Here is a 19,105-nt window from a genome sequence, read left to right as displayed (position 1 = left end):
AAAGTTTTAAAACTCCTTTAACAGGGCTATTTTGATCTAAAATAATCATGTTTTAAGGAATTGAATACGTCTTCCATTATTCTTAATTAGAGTTGACCTTAAATACTTGATGGATAAAGGACACAAACTATATTGGTTACCGAATGTTTTCCATATATTTCTTACCGCATAAAGTGCAGGTATTGAAACTTCCCTTGAGAAGGATCCCAGTATTTTCCAAGATGTTAGTAGCTTTAATAATAACTTTTCAACTGATTTGAAAAATCTTGTTCCAAGGAGTAATTGAAGTAAAAAGAGATCAGGATTAGCCTAAAGTCATTCAGGAATAAGGGTGGACTTGGGTTTTCCCTATAGTGACATATCACCTGATAGCCTCCCATTGTCCAGTGTGATCCCACAGAGTTGGTCTCCTCAGGGTGCCGTCGGCCAGACAGTGTTGGCTAGTGACCCCCAGGGGGAGAGCCTTCTCTGTGGAATACCTTCTCTCTGGAATGAGCTGCCCCCGGAGCTTCGTATAATCCCCGACCTCCGGGCCTTCCGACACGCTCTAAAAAGTTGGCTTTTCCAGCAAGCAAGCCTGGCCTGAACAAAACAAAATAAATTATTGATCACTGTTAATTTTAATTCGAATTTTTTTAAAAAAAAATGTCATTGTCAATTTTAATTGGGTTTGGGATATTCTATTAATTTTTTTAAACTTTTGTACTGTTTCTTTTAATGTTGTACGCCGCCCTGAGTCCTTGGAGAAGGGCGGCATATAAATCTAATAAACCTAAACCTACTGTTTCTCAACTTCAGCAACTATAAGATTTACAAATTAGCTCAAGATGGTATATCGTATTCTGTCCTCCTATTTTTCCCTGTAACAGTCCTGAGAGGTAGGTTGGTCTGGGAGAGAATCTGTGGCCCAAAGATTTGCTCTTTTACAGGAAGGGCAACCTTGTTTCTCAAACATATTTCTGTCATAGTCGGACAAATCTTCTAAGAGCCAAGGTGGCGCAGTGGTTAAATGCAGCACTGCAGGCTACTGCTAGATCAGCAGGTCAGCGGTTCAAATCTCACCGGCTCAGGGTTGACTCAGCCTTCCATCCTTCCGAGGTGGGTAAAATGAGGACCCAGATTGTTGGGGGCAATATGCTGACTCTCTGTAAACCGCTTAGAGAGGCCTGAAAGGCCTATGAAGCGGTATATAAGTCTACTGCTATTGCTAAGTCTACTGCTACTGATAGTATTTCTATCTTACCTGGATGGGGCTTTTAATATGTTGGCATTCATTCAACTCTTTCAAGATATTAGGCATCAATCTAGCATGTCCATTGGGAATTGAGAATCCAGTGTATGCCTTTTCTTACCTCCTTTTCCCCCTCTTTCTCTCACAGGGACCCTGCCTGCAAGGGTCATAAATTCCCAAACGGTACAAGCTGTCATGCACCACAGTCCTGTGAGGCAGATGAGGGGCTTGGGGAGGATGAGGACAGCAGCTCTGAGCGTAGCTCCTGCACCTCATCCTCCACTACCCAGAAAGATGGGAAATTCTGTGACTGCTGCTACTGTGAGTTCTTTGGCCACAACGCGGTAAGTGAAAGCACTGCCAGCAGCCATTCCTAATCTATACTTATAGACTTCGTGTGAAGCTTGGAAGGACACCTTTCTGGCAATGGAGGCACTGCACTTCCCTTTCTCATTCTAGTGCCGGCCTTCCTCAAGTTGACTTCACTCTATCTAAATCGTTGTTTTTGTTCCAAGTTTTGAATTCTGTTATATTTTGTACTCAAGCGTTTCAGCTGGGGTTTCTTCAACCCCAATGAGGCTAAATGCTTTAGATCAGCGTGTTTCTCAACTTTAAGATGCATGGACTTCAATTCCCAGAATTCCCCAATCCATGCATCGTAAAGTTGTCAAAGTTGAGGAATGCCGGCTTAGATAGATGAGACTTGCTTGGCAAAACTTTGAGTCAAGGAAGGAAAGGGAGAGCAGGAAAGATGGGAGTGGTATTCCTTGGGAATAATGTTGGGGTGGCAACTCAAATGTTTTGCACCCAACTAACAATCAACTCTGTCCACAGCCTCCAGCTGCTCCAACAAGCCGGAACTATGCTGAGATCCGGGAAAAGCTGCGCTCCAGGCTGACCAAGAGGAAAGAGGAACTTCCTCAAAAGCTGGGGCATAGCAGTAGCTCGGGAGAACCAGCTGTAGATCACCGGGACGTGGATGAGCTGCTGGATTACATTAACAGCACTGAGCCGAAGCCTCTGAACAGCGCTAAGGCTGCCAAGCGTGCGCGCCACAAGCAGAAGAAGAAGGTGGGCTTGTGTCCATGTGAGGAGTGGGTAAAATTGAGCTCCTTAGACCTAGCAAAATGATGTAGGAATGCTGCATAACAGATGGCTGTTTATTTATTTAAAAGATTTGTATGGCTCTAGAAACACAGCTCTGGGCAGTTCTCAACAGCAGCAAAACTAAAAAGTAATTAAAGCTTTTGTAGAGACAAAAAATGAGATGCTTCTAAGAAAACGTTCCACAAATGTCCATTTCATCCTACCCCCCCCCCCCCCCCAGCACCTGAAATCTAAATATCAAATAAGGGTAGGTTTGGGAAAGAACTGCCTCAGAAGTATAAACGGTAGTCCCTGAATCTGGGTATATGGACAGGTAAGTGGTTTGGTGAAATGAAATACAGTGATACCTCAGTGCTCAGTATTAATTGGTTCTAGGAGGTGTGATGGGTACTAAAAAGGGCAAGTCTCAAACAAACCATGTAACTTACCATGTAATACTTGGTTTTGGCCAGGAAGATTTTTCTGTCTGTTCCTGTCAAGTGCTGGGGAAACCAGGAGATTCAGGCAGTTCAAACGAGTATGAAGATTTATTGCAAGCTTCAGCTCTCTACAAAAATCTGAGCTACTAAAGGTCAAGGGAGAGGTGTGGGAATAAGAAAGCATTCAAGGTGGGCTGGACTTAGATCTCTTGCAGTTGCACAGAGACTCATGACATGTTTGACCCCCTCCTTCAGGTTCCGCCTGGTCATCTCCTACAATCCCCTTTCCTATGTCAATGACCCACCCAGTACGGATGACTTCCTGTCCACCTTCTGTGGTTGTTCTCCTCCTTTTGCAGCAGCCTTCCCAGCATGGGAATTTCCTGTCCATTGCCCACAGCTGTCCCCCTCTTCCTATAGCAGCACATTAAGTACTAAACTAAGATCCAGTACTGGGACAACATTTTCACATTAAAATGCATCGAGTACTAAATTCGTTTTGAAGCAATTGATTACTGAGGTACCACTGTGTATACTGTATTTTTCGGAGTATAAGATGCTCTGAAGTATAAGACACACCCAGTTTTTGGGGAGGAAAATAAGGGAAAAATATTTGCCTCTGCCTCCTAGCAATTTGCCTCCTTGCAACAAACAGCACAGAGAATATACACTGTTTGTAGTGTTACATTCCAGACTATACTTGTACAGATGCTGTTAAAATAGATGTGCTTTCTGGAAGTATAGTTATTCTCTGCTATTTAAAAGAAGATACAATAGCACTGGGCCTCTTCAGATCAAGCATTTATTTTAAAAAGCTTCTTCATTTTGTTAAGTTGTCTAGAACAATAATAAAGCAGTCTTTAAAAAAGAAGTCTAATAATTTGAACATTCTATAGGCATTTTTAGTTACTGACTTACTTCCTTGCAGTAAACAGCCTGATTAGCACAAAGGGAAAAATGTGGCTCCCAGCAATTTGCCTTGTGGAGAAAACAGCAAATTTCACTTTCAGTTTCTCCCGATCATCAGCTGTTTCAGGCTGCAGGGATTGCTGTAACCCAGTGATGGCAAACTTTTTTTGGCTGCCGTGCCAAAAGCGGGGGAGCACAGGGGGGTTGTGCACCGGCATGCCACACCCATAATGCTATGCGCGCAACCCCCCACCAGCGTGAGTGCTCAGCGACACAGACATACCACTTTTGCCGCATTTTTTCCACCTTCCCCAGGATCCAGAGGCTTTCTAGAAGCCTGGGGAGGGCGAAAGCAGCCTCCCCCCCCAACGACCTCCGGAGGCCTCAGGAGCTTCCCAGAAGCCTCCGGAGGGCGAAAAACAGACCTACGGGGAACTCAGTAGTTTAGAAATGGTGACCTCTGGAACGAGCTCCCTGTGGAGATCCGGACCCTCACCACCCTTCAGGCTTTCCACAAAGCCGTTAAAACCTGGCTGTTCCGGCAGGCCTGGGGCTGATGAGTTCCCATCCCTGCTCGAATTGTGTGGCTGTTGATTGTTTTTAAATTGTTTTTTGTATTTTGTGCTTGTCCTTTGTTTTTTTGTTTTGTACTATCCCCCCCCCCTGGTTTGTTAGCCGCCCTGAGTCCCTTCGGGAATAGGGCGGCATACAAGTAAAATAAACCTTTGGACCTTTGACCTCCAGTTTGTTCGTAGGGCTGATTTTCGACCTCCAGAGCCTTCAGGAGGCTTCCCTGAAGGCTCCGGAGGGCGAAAAACGGATCTACGGACAAACAGGAAGCTACTTCCGGTTTGCTCGTAGGACTGTTTTTTGCCCTTTGGAGCCTTCAGAGAAGCCTCCTGAAGGCCCCTGAAGCCTCCAGAGGGCGAAAAACAGCCTTACAAGCAAACCGGAAGTCCGTTCCTGAACTTCTGGTTTTCCCCTAGGGCCGGTTTTTCGTGCTTTGGAGGCTTCAGGGAAGCCTCCGGAGGGCAAAAAACGGCTTCAAAAGAAGGCCAAAGTCAGCTGGTCAATGTGCACATGTTTGCTGGCCAGCTGACAGGGCAACGCCTTGCGTGCCCTGACAAATGGCTCTGCGTGCCACCTGTGGCATGTGTGCCATAGGTTCACCATCATGACTATAGGCTATTGCAGCCCCGGAAAGCCCCCATTTGCTGCAAGGAGGTAAATTACTGGGAGGCAGAAGCCAAAGGGTTGGGGTCGGTGGGTGGGTGGGTGGGGTTACATTCAGTGTATAAGACGCACCCAAATTTTCATTCTGTTTTAGGGGGGGAAAGGTGCGTCTTATACTCTGAAAAATACGGTAATACATTTATAGTCCTCCCAAGTCTATTTGGATATATTTTCATGATTGACATAAATTCCAAAAACATATGACATAATTAGCTCATAACATTTTAACTTATAAATGGATTGTGAGCCCGCCCCCCTTTTTTTTCAAATTCTGCAGAAAAAATAGACTTCAAAAATACCATATGACCTACTCTGAGTTTAGTGGCAGGAGTCTATTAAATATGTGTGTGAATCTCCCAAAAGCATTGTAGACCCCTTAGGGATTAATCCAAAAGCCTTTTTCTCCATCTGGGTATTCTGGAGACTGAAAATATGAAGGTGCATTACACCAAATCAGACTACTACGTTCTTCCTGAGGCCTGCCAACCTGAAAGGGTAAATGCGATAGAACGACTATAAATACAGCTGGGACGAATTTCCCTGCTACCTTTGCATGGAAGATAAAATAACTTTGCTTTACTGTCACTTTGAAGTAGAATGATATAAATAAAGTCCATGCTCTTGCTACAGGATCTGATCTTCCCCCTACAATATATAAATAAACCAGAAGTTAGAATGAGTTGAGGATTTTTTCCTATGGTTAACTAAACAAGCGCTTCAGCTATTTTACCCCTTGAACTGGGTCAGACAGCTTGAAAGTTTATATTTGTTTTTCTGCTCACATCTTCCATTCTTTCCTGAATGTTGCACTGCCATGAGCTGAGCTTAGAGCAAGGGATGTAGGAGTCTTGGGACTTGTATACAGAGGGAAATTGCTGTGGGAAATTGCTGGCAGTGCGTCTCTTCCCTAAGGTTTGTTACTATAGCACAGACTTTGTATATGCCACCTTATTAGTTTCCAGAGTCAATTCCCTAGGATGCTCTGGGGTTTGTGTCAGTGCTTGCCTAGCTGTGTAAAGTGTGACAGGCTGAAAAGCAGAGGCCAATTCATTAGCCTGGGACTGACACTATCCTTCATCCTGCCGCAGAGCTACTCTTTCAATGGCTGTTTGATTTGCTGAAGCTGTTGAGGATTCATACTACTAATTCTGGTATTGCAGGAGAAGGAAAAGGCCCAGCTAGAGGCTGAGGCTCAGAAGCGTGTGGATCGAAGCCCGCCTACAGGTCAAGATCAGGAGCTGCCTGAAGAAAAGCTTCTGGAGTGGCCCCAGCTAGAACTAGAGCGAGTGAACAGCTTTCTGAGCAGCCGGCTACAGGAGATCAAGAACACAATCAAGGATTCCATCCGCGCCAGCTTCAGCGTCTATGATCTCAACTTAGATGTGAATGACTTTCCCAAAAAAGCTGCCGTGCTGGAACAGAAGAACCTTCTCTCCCACCTCAATGGCTCCTCTGAGCTGCAAGAGATTGACCTTGACCTGTCTCCACTTAGCCTGAATGCCCCCCATAATCATTCATTACTGAGAAATGAAGTGGGTCCTCGATGGGCTGAAAGCCCTGGAGAGGTAGTACCGCCGCCAGCCTCCGAAAATGGTGTGGTGAAAAGGCTGAATGCTGTACCCAATCTCTCTCGCATGATTTGGGTACAGTCACCCAAGCCGACAGACTCTCCCCAAGAGATTGGGACTAACCATGAATCCAAGGAGGCAGCACTGGGCAGGGGAATGGAAGTGCTAGAACAAGTGCCCAACACTGGAAAGCAGAGGAAGGGTAAGCGGCAGGGCTGCCCGGCAAAGAAGGGTGAAGCTCTCTCTTCTAACGATAACTCTGGCTCCAAGGGGATGGGGCAGAAGAATCCCTCCAAGGGCAACCTTTCCGAAATTCCAAGAGGCAGCAGTCATGCAGAGCAAGGCGATGGTGCCCGGGGGCTGCGACAGAGCCAGGGATGGAGTTGCGGCGGCTCTAAGGCAGACAAAGAGAAGAGCATTGAGGGGAAGAACCGGAGAGGTGAAGGCAGAGCTGATCAGACTGAGCAAGAGCCTGCTCTTTCTGGGCCCGGGGACCGGCATCTCCCCCACATAGCCACCCCAGATGATTTGCCTCAACCAAAGGGCAAAGGCAAGAAGAGTAGGAACAAAATGGAGAAAACAAGCCCTTCCATTGGTGAGTTTCAGATATTCTCCATGCTTTTACTCGGCGACTACTGTGTTTCTCTGAAAATAAGACAGGGTCTTGTTTTCTTTTGACCCCCAAAGTAAGCACTTGGCCTTATTTTCGGGGAGGTCTTGTTATTTTTGAGGTGCAGGAGCGTGGTCACTTCATGGCTGCTGCTGCGGTGCAATATTTTCGGGGAGGGCTTATTTTAGCGCATGCACTCAAAAGCCCGATTGGGCTTATTATCTGGGAAGGTCTTGTTTTGGGGGAAACAGAGCATTCTTTAAATATAAGCCACTTAACACTCCAAAGGGCTGGCAGTTCTAGACCGCCAGAAACCTGTCAAACGTATACGATGATGCCACTGTCAGTTGACTGCAAGTCATGGAAACCACTGAAACAGGAGAGTTGTTAGGTTTCCTCCTGAATGATATTGCCACAGTCACATTTTGCAGTGCTACAGCAGCCTTTTCCAAGCTGGTATTTTCTAGATTGACCCCACTGGCAAAGGCACTTCTTAGGGCCCCTTGAGTGGCCCATGTTACTCCACTGAGCTGCACTGATTGCCAGTTTGCTTCCGGGTATTGTTTATCACTGTTAAAACCTTGCATGGCATGGGCCCAGGCTACTTGAGGAGCCATTTGCCCCGATGGGGCTGGCCCACCCCACTCGCATCAGCAGAGGGGCCATTCTGCGGATCCCATCATTTAAGTAATTTCAGCTGGCGGAGTTCAGGAGAACAGCCTTCTCTGCCATGGTTCCTGCCCTTTAGAATAACTTATGTTCTGAGGTGAAATTGGCTCCCCCCCTCCTGACTTTTCGTAAGAGACTTAAGACGTGGCTCGGCCAGATGGCCAGGGAACCCAAAGGGGGAGCTTTGCACTGGAGGTGGTTGATTAATGAAAAGCTAATCCCCCCTCCCCCCCTCTCTCCCTCCCCCCTTTATCTGGTTCCCTCCTTTGCCATCTTGTGCTAATGACCTTATTTTATCTGCTTTGTTATCTTAAAGTTGATGATTTTTATTGTTGTTTTTTTTAATGTTTTTATGCTGTAAGTATCCTAGAATCGTTTGACACAAGATGGGCAGCAAATACATTTCATAATAAAATAAATACATTCTGGGAGATGCTGTATCTGCAAGATAAAAGTTTAGGGAATATATCTGGCCTAGAGTCTTAGCATGCTTTACAAAAAGGCCTTAACATGGTATTAGGGAGAATTTTACTGAGTCAGGAAAGTAAACTATAAATACTTTTTATGCCTAGTTTACATTTTCATGTAAGATTGTGAGAGGCTGGAATTTTGGCAGGGGCTGGTGTGGCTAACAGAGGAGAGAGGTGTGTGGATAAGAAAGAATTATTGTGTATGGAAAAGAAGAGAGAGAACATTAATGCTAAATACAACCCGGAGCTCCCAAACTGTTTTTGGCCTTCAATTCCCTCCAAAACCAGCCATTATGCCCCGTGATTCTGGGATGTGCATGCAAAGGATTTCTGACTCTTGCTAAAGCCTGCTTTTCATTTTACTCTCATACAGTTCCCCCCTTGCAGTTGTGAGAGTGAAAAATATTTTGGATTTATTTAAAGTTGAGAATCACATGAAACCAAGGAAGGCCACATGGAATTTGTCGTTCAGATATTTGTGTTTCCCCAGAAAATTTTCTTTCCACCACAACCTGCCAAGTAGGTTGCTGTGACACAAATACAGAATAAATTTCAATGAAGGACGCGTTGCTTTCTTTGTTTTAACCTGCAGGATGTGGCCTTCAACACATTTTGCATCAACATAAGAAAGTACCAGTGGTGAGTTGCAGGCGGTATGCCCTGGTACAGGCATACCAGAGCCTGCCCGGACCACCGGATGCCGTTCCGGTACGGTGCTCCGGAGGGCCCACCCACCCGCCTGAGCTCCTTACCTGTCTTTTAAGGCTTACGTGCATGGCCCGTACAGCACCTGTGCGATGCTCCGCTGAGCAGCTGGAGCATTGTGGAGGCTCACGGAGGTGGTAAGATGCATGCACGCGCTGTGTGCATCCATGTGGACGCCACTGGGCCCATTCCAACCATACCAGTTGGATCGGGATCCAGAACCCACCACTGGAAAGCGCATGCTGTGCTTATCAAGGGAAGGAGATCCTTACAATTGATCTTTCTTTTGAATTATTAACCTTCTTGTATTGTACATTGCTAGATGACGTGTTCCTGCCCAAAGACTTGGATAGCGTGGAGATGGATGAGACTGACAGAGAAGTGGAATACTTCAAGCGGTAAGATTTTGTCACATTAAAATTGACTTTTGGGATCTTTTCACCTCAGCTTCCACACGGGAAGGAGATCAGTGGCATGCAGCTCTAATCCGAACGTCACAGTCAATGAATCTGGTTTGTTGAATAAGCCACAGCTTGTTCAGTGCACACAATATATGAAGCAACAAATCAGAGTTTATAAATCACAGTGCTAAATTGTTGCACCACTCTATACCAAACCATATTACAGCTTAACACAGTGGTTGAAACCTATTGCAAGGATAAGATTGGCTCAAAGGAAATGGAAAAAGAATATTCTTTTGTATTGCAAAGTATTAATTTGCAAGGAGGTGCACCAATAACACCCTCCAGCCTCACAGGGTCCCTGATTGTAAGCATCATCCATCAGGGAGATGGTTAGGAGTGGAAGTTCAGATGCACTATGCCGAAAGGAAGAATTTGCTGGTTGTTGTGTCCCCCCCCCCCCCATGAATTTGGTAGCTCATGATTGTTTATTTCTCTGATATCCAATTTTGTCTCATGTCACATTCCTGCTATTGTGGTTTGCAAAGCATGGCTAATGGGTAGATCAGTCAGCGAGGGGTGGTTGGTGCTCTCTGAGCTTGGTTGTTTTCTTACATGTTTAATTACGAAACTAGGTAAGATCATCAATGCTAGTAAAGAGTGAGGGTTGCTGTCAATTTCTATTCTTTCAAAGCATTCCTATTAAAAGGAAACTAGATATTATGAGTCATCCAAGAGAAGAGTATTGTCTTAGTTTTCTTTTCAGGCACTTTGATAGCTGAATCTTGTAATAGAAATGCAAGGTACATTGTTAATAAATAGGAAAGGTTGACAATAATTGCTAATTGAAAGAATCATGTTTTCACTCTGGTTAATTTTGGGCCATTTTCTTTGAAGAAACTATAAAATGATTCTGAACAATATATACAATATATATATATATATGCAAAATATCTTCTATATTTTATTCCTCTAATGTTTACCTTCCCATTGCCTTTATGATAATCTGTCTCAAAGCTTCCTACATACATCACAAATTCTTTTCAAATATGGCCCTATTTTTCCTTCTTATTTACAGTTTTTTTAGGGCCTTCAATTCATTAACCTTGAATTTCCTCCCGTTTTCTATATACTGCTTCATCACCCATTTTACTTCTATTATCTACTGTCTAAGAGTGTTCATCAAATACAATATTTTAAAAAAATCAAATCAAACGTTTTGGCTTGAAATTCAATACAACGTAGTCGCATTTTAGAATGTTTCTATAAAACAAAACTTGAAACATATTTAACGTTTCATCCTTGGGAATAAAGGAAATAAACTCCTCATTCCCTTATTTATATCTTAGGGTCACAAAAGTATATGGAGTGGGAATCCATGCTAAATGTTATTTGCTATCCATCCACTCAACAGAAAAATTGACCCAAATAGAAGCAATACAGTATTGAACCATACTTTTTACACTTTGCCAGCAGCAATATCTGCAAGATTGAGCTTAGCAAAGTGACACCAATGAAGTCATGTCAACATAAACAGTAAATAACACAAAAGCAAAAACCCCTTTCTCTGGATATTGATTTAAAGCTTCTACCTAACTGTATGCACATTTGTATTTGGCAACGTACCTGAAAAAAGAAAGTACAACAGAAGACATGGTAACATTATTATATTCCAGCCCATGAGTATTAACTTCCCCATAAGTAAATAGCTAAAACTTTCCTAGCGGTTAACCATCTTCTCTCTGGCTATTCAGCCATTCAAAATTGCCTCTGATGCAGGTTCAGAACTAAAGCGCTTTGTCCAATCTTTATAAGTCATCAGTGTCATTATTAGCTACCTACAAATATTAGTTTTGGTGAAGAATTACTGATGGGCAACTGCTGGTGTTTGGGGAATAAAGCCAAGAAGGTTTAAGAGGAGAAGGTTGATTTTCAGAAAAAAATGACTTTTCCACTGAATCAGTATCCAAGTATGAGGAGGTGCAGAATCCTATTTGTTAGGCACGATGTGTGCTACTATAAAGTAGTCAGTTAATAGTTGTGAGGTCTGTTGAGATCTGCACATTAATTAATTGCCTAAGAGAGGTCTGGAATCCATCTACTGTTTTTCTCTGGCTTTGCTGATGCAGTGTAAACCATTTCTTTCTGCAATATTGAGTACTCTATAAATGCCTTGAAAAGAAGCCAGGTATATACCTCTATCCCAAGTTCTGGGAAAAGCAGGTGTGCATTTGTCAAGGAGAAGCAATCGAAGTAATATTAACAGTAGGCAACTGAATGGGGGAGGGGGGGAATGTCTGAAACAATCAATTTCGCTGATCTGCAAATCAGTCTGTGGTCTCAAATCAGTTACTCTCATAAAATAGCTACCTAACAAGTTCCTGATGTCTCATTCTATGTCTGAAGACAAAGGCATGACTAATGTTTCTGTGTGTACATATGGGAAAGATAATGAAGTATAGATTTGTATGCCTATACAGTAAGAACAAATTACTACTCCGTTCATCACCCTTTTTCATCCCTTCCTGTATTGCAGGTTTTGCCTGGACTCAGCCAAGCAGACCCGACAAAAAGTGGCTGTGAACTGGACCAATTTCACCCTGAAGAAAACCACTTCGAGTGCAGCTCAGTGAGGTGTGCGGTGCAGCCCTGGTATATCCGCAGGGCCCCACACCTCGCCTTCCCTCTCCCCAAACCCATAGAGAGACACTTGACCTCACTGACCCTTGGCCCTCCCCTTTCCCCCTCCCCATGGGGCTCCCCATCCCTAGCCCATAAGCAGGGCCTGGACAGCCCGTGTCCCTCACCTCTCAGTGTTCGACGTTCGGGGAGATGCTGACTGAGCCGCCCCAAGCCCAGGGGCAGTCTTATTCGGCCAAGGCCCAACGTGGCACAGGGACCAGGCTGCACCCAATAAAGGACTTTTTAATTTTTTATTTTATTTAAAAAATCCATCTTCTCTGTTGTTTGTTCTGCCTTCACTGGGCCTTTGGTGCCAGGGCGTGGCCCTCTTCGTGGCAGGTGTGGCATGATGGAACCCCCTCTGCTCCTGAGCGCTTTCTTACATGTTGCTTCAACACTGTTGAGTTTCATAAGGGCAGGAGGTGCACAAGGAGCTCCCTCTACGAAGGAGTAAGAAGTTGTCTTCTGCTTTGAGAACTAGATATCCCCTTGCAAAATTACAGTGGCAGAGCTTCTGTGTGTGATACAACCCTTGTCGGTTTCCAGAAATTGCACATGTCATTCAATGTGGCTGTGTTACCTTACTTCTCAGGGAATGTTATTCTCTCAGATCGACATACCATAAAGTACAGTATTGCTGCTAGGATCCCACTAGTAGTAATAAGAGCTGCAGTTTCATTTCAAACAGGTAGCCCGGGCCTCTAACAACCAGTCTGAGCAATGCTGATAAAAGTCTGCAAATTTTAATCTTTTCTCTTATTGTCTTCTCCCCTGCATCTAATAACCATTCTGGACGGATATTTCTTCAGCACAGGCAATTCTGTACACTTTCTACGTATGAACAGCACACACCTCTTTGTTTCTCCACAAGCACACACAACAGAATTACCCCCCTGTTGGCTGCATCAAACATAGTTGTGCTCTTTGCACAGGAAGATATATGTGTTATGTCCTACAAAGACATATTTATGGAGAGTCCTCGTGTAAAATAGACTTACTGAAGAGTAAAACTGCACATCTGCTGTGTCATAGATTATGTATTTAAAAATCAAATGTGGAGTGTGACTCCAATCTTTCTTGCTGCACTAAAAGTCCATCATTCCATGACTGTTACCCTTTTCACGTGTTTGCAAACTCGAGCCTCTCTCTAAGGGTTTGGTTCTTGCTGCAGTTGCTCACCCGATTCATCCGATACAGGTGTATCTGATGATGCTCCTTGTGTATGACTGCGGAAATCTGATTGCTTCTACTGTAGATAATCTTACAATCCCACAGCAGAGCCCTATTATTTTTCAGTTCACTTACTGGGTATTGTCATACCAAGGACAGTGCATCTGAAAAAAATGCAAATGATGGAATTCCTTCCAAGACGTTTCCCAAGCAAAGGTTCTCTCTCAAGGATCTCTCTTTGGCTTATACACATTTGCGCCTATGCCCTTAGAGCAGGAGGTATCAAACCCGCAATGACACAGTGTCACGTGACGTATCACAACTTTTTTCCCTTTTGCTAAAATGGGGGTGGGGGTGGCTAGCACGTGATGCATCCAGCCCCGTGTGCGAGTTTTAACATCCCTGCCTTAAAGTCTCTTATACAACATTACTTCTTGAGCTCTACTGGATTTAAATTTGCCCTTGAATATTATATTGAAACACACTGGTTTCACCCCTCTAGCAACGTAATTGGAATTATCAGCTCCCCATACATCAGTGTTTCTCAATCTTGGTGACTTTAAGTCCTGTGGACTTCAACTCCCAGAATTCCCCAGCCAGCACAACTGGCTGGGGAATTCTGGGAGTTGAAGTCCACAGGACTTAAAGTCGCCAAGATTGAGAAACACTGCCAACATGATACTAGCTAATTTACTCTGGCAAGTGTTGGGGGGGGATTCTCCCCCTTTGTATCAGTGCATGACTGGGCAATCATTGTTGCCTGCGTGATATTGTTTGTCACATATCATTCTTTCTCTCAACAAATGAGGTCGGTCCATTGCTGAACTAAATTTCTGGAGGTATCCTGCCTCCTCCATCTTATGAGATGGATGCCTTGCCTACATCCCAGAGGGTTTGGAATATGTGACATTATTATAAACAAACTGATCAGATATTCTGTTCCTTTAAAGATGCTGGGAAACATTTTATGTGAGATGATGTAGCGATGCAGCAGCAGCCGTAGCAAACGTCAATGACACTATACCTTTTTCGTAAAAACTCCACAGTTACATAACTTGAATTTTGATGTTGATGCAAATGTCTACCTGCATGCTGGTTCATTTGTTCTCCTTGACGCCCTTCGGCAGATGCTCATGCTGACGTAGTCAGAAATCAGCAGTATAATTACAGCCTTTACGATAAGTGCCAAGGAATTGGAGTTTTGGTCATTAAGTCACAATACAGAAAGCTTAGAGAATTTCACTAAGGCCAAGGCAAGTTGCTGATACCCTATAAATTGCTTACTGTTATCAGCCTCCCCCCCCTTTTTAAGAATTGATCTGGATTATTGGTAGGTGCTTTATTTCAGAAGCAGGGAACATGATGAATTTATAGCACATAGTATTGATTCAGAGTTGAAAGCATTCATCACTGCAATACAAGGTAAGATGTGTCATTCCAATTCTAAAAAACCCAATATCTTTAAATCACATCAGAAGTTTTCTGCAACTGGAGTGCACGTTGTCTATCTATCCAATGCTATTTGAATTGTTAGAATATTTTAATATCTAAAAAGCTAACCTTGAAATGGGGCGGAAGATATGGCAGCCAAGTGATCTTTCCTGCATTGGTTAACTTAAACCATACATATTGCAGGCAGAACAGAAAGAGAATTTCCACAGTGTGGCATATTAAATTTTTCTTGTATACTTGTTCATTCCATATTTGAAAACCTTGTTGCTCGTAATCAGTTTCATGAAATACATATAATGGTCTTCATCTTAAGCAAGTGTTTCTTAACCTTAGTGACTTGAAGAGGTGTGGACTTTAAGTCCCAGAATTGCCCAGCCAGTGATCTAAACCATACAGGTTTGTAGCAATCATTCATCAAAACATAGGTACTATATGATATAGTTCTCTGCTAGTATCTGGTAGAGAAAATTACGGCATATATTGTATGGGGAATTTTGGTTAAGCCTAACCAACAACAAAAATCCAGCTAGTCTAGAAAGCCACACTTTTGTAGACAGAATAAAATCAACTTTTTCTTTTTTATTCTATTTGAATGTTTATCCCCCCACCCCCTCCAGCTACTATTCTGTTAGCAGAATAGTAGCTAGAGTAGGGTATGGGAGGTGTACTTTCTAGATTGGTAAACATCCATCTAGTTTACCTGTATTTGCAAGATTCAAAAGGTCCCAGGCTGGACATGAAGGCAGCAAACGTTTTTGCCTTCAGAATCCAGTAAAAAGTACTTTAATTTAATCAACAGGCCTCAACTTGTTCTGGGTTGGATTTTTTTTAAAGTTATCTAAGCCAGTGTTTTTCAACCTTTTTTGTGCAAAGGCACACTTTTTTCATGAAAAAAATCACGAGGCACACCACCATTAGAAAATGTTTAAAAAATTTAACTCTGTGCCTATATTGACTATAGGCAGGTGTTTTTCCCACGGCACACCTTACACTATGTCACGGCACACTAGTGTGCCGTGGCACAGTGGTTGAAAAACACTGATCTAAGCCACTTGTAATGACGTACTTTATTACACTATTACTTGTTTTCATCTGTCTGCAACCTGCTTTAATGGACATCTCAGAATAATAGTGCTCTAAGAAAAGCACATGTTTTTCACACAGGATGCTGAAAATTTAAATCACTAACCAAACACCACATATAAGACACAATAATCTCTTATGAGTTAGTACAGAATCCTAAATATGGACCCCTTTAAGTTCCCTCAAGAGAAAGGGAAGTACACAAAAATATCTATTTACTGTGGAGTAAACCTCACTAATTCACAGGATTGCCTTCTTTCCCACATCAGTCACATCCTTTATTAGAAGATCAGTATCCCAAGCAGGACCAGATCATATACTGGTAAGGGAATGATGGTACAGTATAAACCTTATTTTAATTTAATGATTATTCTAATCATTACCATTCTTCATTGCTGATATACAGTATTTATCAAATATACTGATATATACTGATACTTATACTGAAATATACTGATTTGATAAATGTTGGCAAGGTTTTCACCAACTGATTTTATTTCCATTTGCTTACTGTCAATTTGGGATCCATCTCCTTTCCTTACATAGAATAGAATAGAATTCTTTATTGGCCAAGTGTGATTGGACACATAAGGAATTTGTCTTTGGTGCTTATGCTCTCAGTGTACATAAAAAGACATGAAAAGATACATTCGTCAAGTTACATGTCTTTGTTAGTAATTTACAGTTGTTTTTCTTCCACTCAGTCACGTACAATTCTCAGCGGTTCCTTGGACAAGTTCCTACAGTTTTCTCAGCAAGGTCAGATTAGCTCAGTATCAGCTACTCTGAATGACGTTTTTCCCCATCTCTTAATCTCAGTATTTTTTTTTATCTGCCATGACCCATCTCAGCCTTGTAAAGCATATTGGGTGTTATTGAGCAATAGTGCCTCACTTACAAATAATTTGCTTGGTTTAATGTGATCCTAGAATGAGTTCAAGGGCAGTAAATTGGACATCTAATGCCTTCATTCCTAGTCCTTGTCCTAACATAATTCATTTAAAAGAAAAGAGGAAATATTTCAGGATTGTCTGTATGTGCCTAAAACCATCCGTTAGGCATAACTACTGGTGATCATGCTTGTGCCAAATTCATGGTACAAGCTGGGCCTTCAGATACAACATATTTTGCTTCTCTAAGCAAGGGATGTATAACCTGAACATGACAAAAAGGATTATCAAAATACAGAGACTTAAAACTAAGGAATAAATACAAATCCTATCCTAACTAGTTGTTCCAAAGTTAAGCTGCTTTCTTTTCTCTAGATATAAAATAGACAAAAGAAATAGGATGTTGAGTTTTCAGAAACTGCTAGATCAGAATATGTGCTCAGCAGGTGCTTCTAGGGAGCTTCTGAATTGGGATAACCTGACTAATGCCTTCCAGATAGTTTGGAATTCAGTTCTCAGAATCCTTGATCGTTGACCATCTTGAGCCTTATGGGAATATAACTTGAAACTTCAAGTTGCCTATTAAATAACACGGGTATGGCATCATAATTTATATAATTTAATTATATCAAACTACCATCAGGGAATATGGAAATTCCACAGACATTTTTTAGTCTTATATATGAACTTAAAGACATGTTACATATTTTTATTAAATCAGTTTGAAATTGAATTGATATTTGAATATTATGAACATCTAGATGAATATTAGCTGGATCCAATTATATGTTTTCAGTTAAATAATGTACTGTGCAAACTTCACATTCCAAATTCAAGATGCTAACCTAAAAAAACAAAGCTATCTTCCATAGCCACTTGCCCAACTCTTGATGGCACCAAATTTCTGAACACAGAGAAAGGACTTAATAGATATTTTAGACCATTCTGGTCTTTAAAGAAAATAATTTGAATTCGGCTTACTATTTTGAATGTAGTAAATGTATACTGAAGCATCTGACCTTTAAAATTAATTTTAAGACATCCTGTATTTATCACATAATCAAATCTGGATGTAATTAAAAAATCAGTAATAGGATAATGTACAAATCTGCAGAAGACACAATACCTTGTGCTTCAGGAATCTGCCGAAAGATTATAGATTTACCTAGCAGCTGCTTTGCTTAACAATCAAGTTGCCAGTCTCAATTATGGTCAATAACCAAGAATTACCTGTAAAAACCAGAATTGTACAAGTGATTATTATGAGAATGCAATCAGCTCTAATTTAAGAAATAAATTATAATGCTAGGGCACAATTAAAAAATAGTAAGTTGTCATCTGTATATTGATCTCATCTCATTCAAAGTTAATATAAGAATTCATCAAAAGATTTCATGTATCGTCATGTGAAAAACAGTCCACCCCATTCAAATTTTTCAACGTATTTTAACAGATATGTATTTAGTCATTTCAATCCTATTGCAAGATAAAAGATACAACAAATGTCACATACCATTTACACTGTGTGGTCCATTGTTGAATTTAGATAAACAAATGCAAATTTCAGATTTGGAAAAAATGAGTACACCCTTATTATCTATAACAGCTTCAAATAACTAGGATCTTTAGCATAATTAGGATCAGGAGCATCATATCAAGTATAAGTGTTTAAAAAACAGTACAAAGGATCTGGGAGTCTTATTTAAATCTCAGGTGTTTAGTTGGATTTGCTCTATGTTGTTAGAGAGTTTGAAATCACCATGACTAGACTGAAAACTCTTTGAGGTTTCCAGTAAGTTTATAAATGCCGACGAGTCTGGGAAGGAATTTAAAAAGATTGTCTAATGATTCAACATCAATTATTCCATTGCCTGGAAAATCTTCCACAAGTAGAGATTTCAAACAAATTGCCAAAATGCTCAGGCCAAGCTTTCTACAAGAGCAGAACACACAATGCTGAAAGAAGTCTCTAAGAACCCCAGAATATTCCCTAAGTTACAGGTAGCTCTCCCCATTACTGATGTCAAAGTGCATGACTGAACCTTTAGAAAGAAGCTGCGTAAATTAGATCTACATGGAAGGTGTACCAGGAGGAAACCTCTGATACCCAGAAAGAACAGGGCAAGGTTAAAGGTCACTGTGACGGACTGTGCCTATGAAGAGGGACATATCGGTTGGACTACAGTGAAACGGCAGTTTCCCAGGAAAGAAGGAAGACGTTCCAAGGAGTAGGATGAAACAAGAGATAACATCCAAGAGCTGGATGAGAAACAAGAGAACTAGGACAGCCACTTACTTGAAGTTCCCAGGTTATATCGGTTAAGGGTGAGAGTAGTATAGGTTTAGTCTGGCAAGATTCTATTTGGTACAAGCAAATAAAGAACAAGTTTGGCAAGGATTATTCTATGTCATTCTTGGGCTGAGCTGATATTTACTTATGGAATAGCTAGGCAAAAGCTAGGACTTGTGGAATAATGTGCTGATAGATGAAGCAAAGATAGTATTA

General features: G+C 41.9%; 1 protein-coding gene across 2 annotated transcripts in view; it reads left to right on the top strand.

Annotated features, from left to right (window-relative positions):
• Positions 1 to 13,057, top strand: part of FAM193B (family with sequence similarity 193 member B) — a 41,875-nt gene extending 28,818 nt beyond the window's left edge. For both annotated transcript variants that reach the window (XM_087709346.1, XM_014056165.2), the window contains 5 exons: positions 1,380 to 1,575; positions 2,066 to 2,302; positions 6,060 to 7,062; positions 9,244 to 9,319; positions 11,859 to 13,057. In XM_087709346.1, the coding sequence (XP_087565472.1) occupies positions 1,380 to 1,575; positions 2,066 to 2,302; positions 6,060 to 7,062; positions 9,244 to 9,319; positions 11,859 to 11,955 (1,609 nt within the window). In that variant the 3' untranslated portion in view covers positions 11,956 to 13,057. The remainder of the gene's footprint in view (positions 1 to 1,379; positions 1,576 to 2,065; positions 2,303 to 6,059; positions 7,063 to 9,243; positions 9,320 to 11,858) is intronic.
• Positions 13,058 to 19,105: the final 6,048 nt, after the last annotated feature.

This window comes from Thamnophis sirtalis, unplaced genomic scaffold (genome assembly GCF_051295495.1).
Source record: "Thamnophis sirtalis isolate CommonGarterSnake01/CBP01778 unplaced genomic scaffold, rThaSir2_p1.2 scaffold_3, whole genome shotgun sequence".
NCBI lineage: Eukaryota > Metazoa > Chordata > Lepidosauria > Squamata > Natricidae > Thamnophis > Thamnophis sirtalis.
The sequence above is the reverse complement of the archived record's forward strand: the minus strand, read 5'-3'. Positions and strand labels throughout refer to the sequence as shown.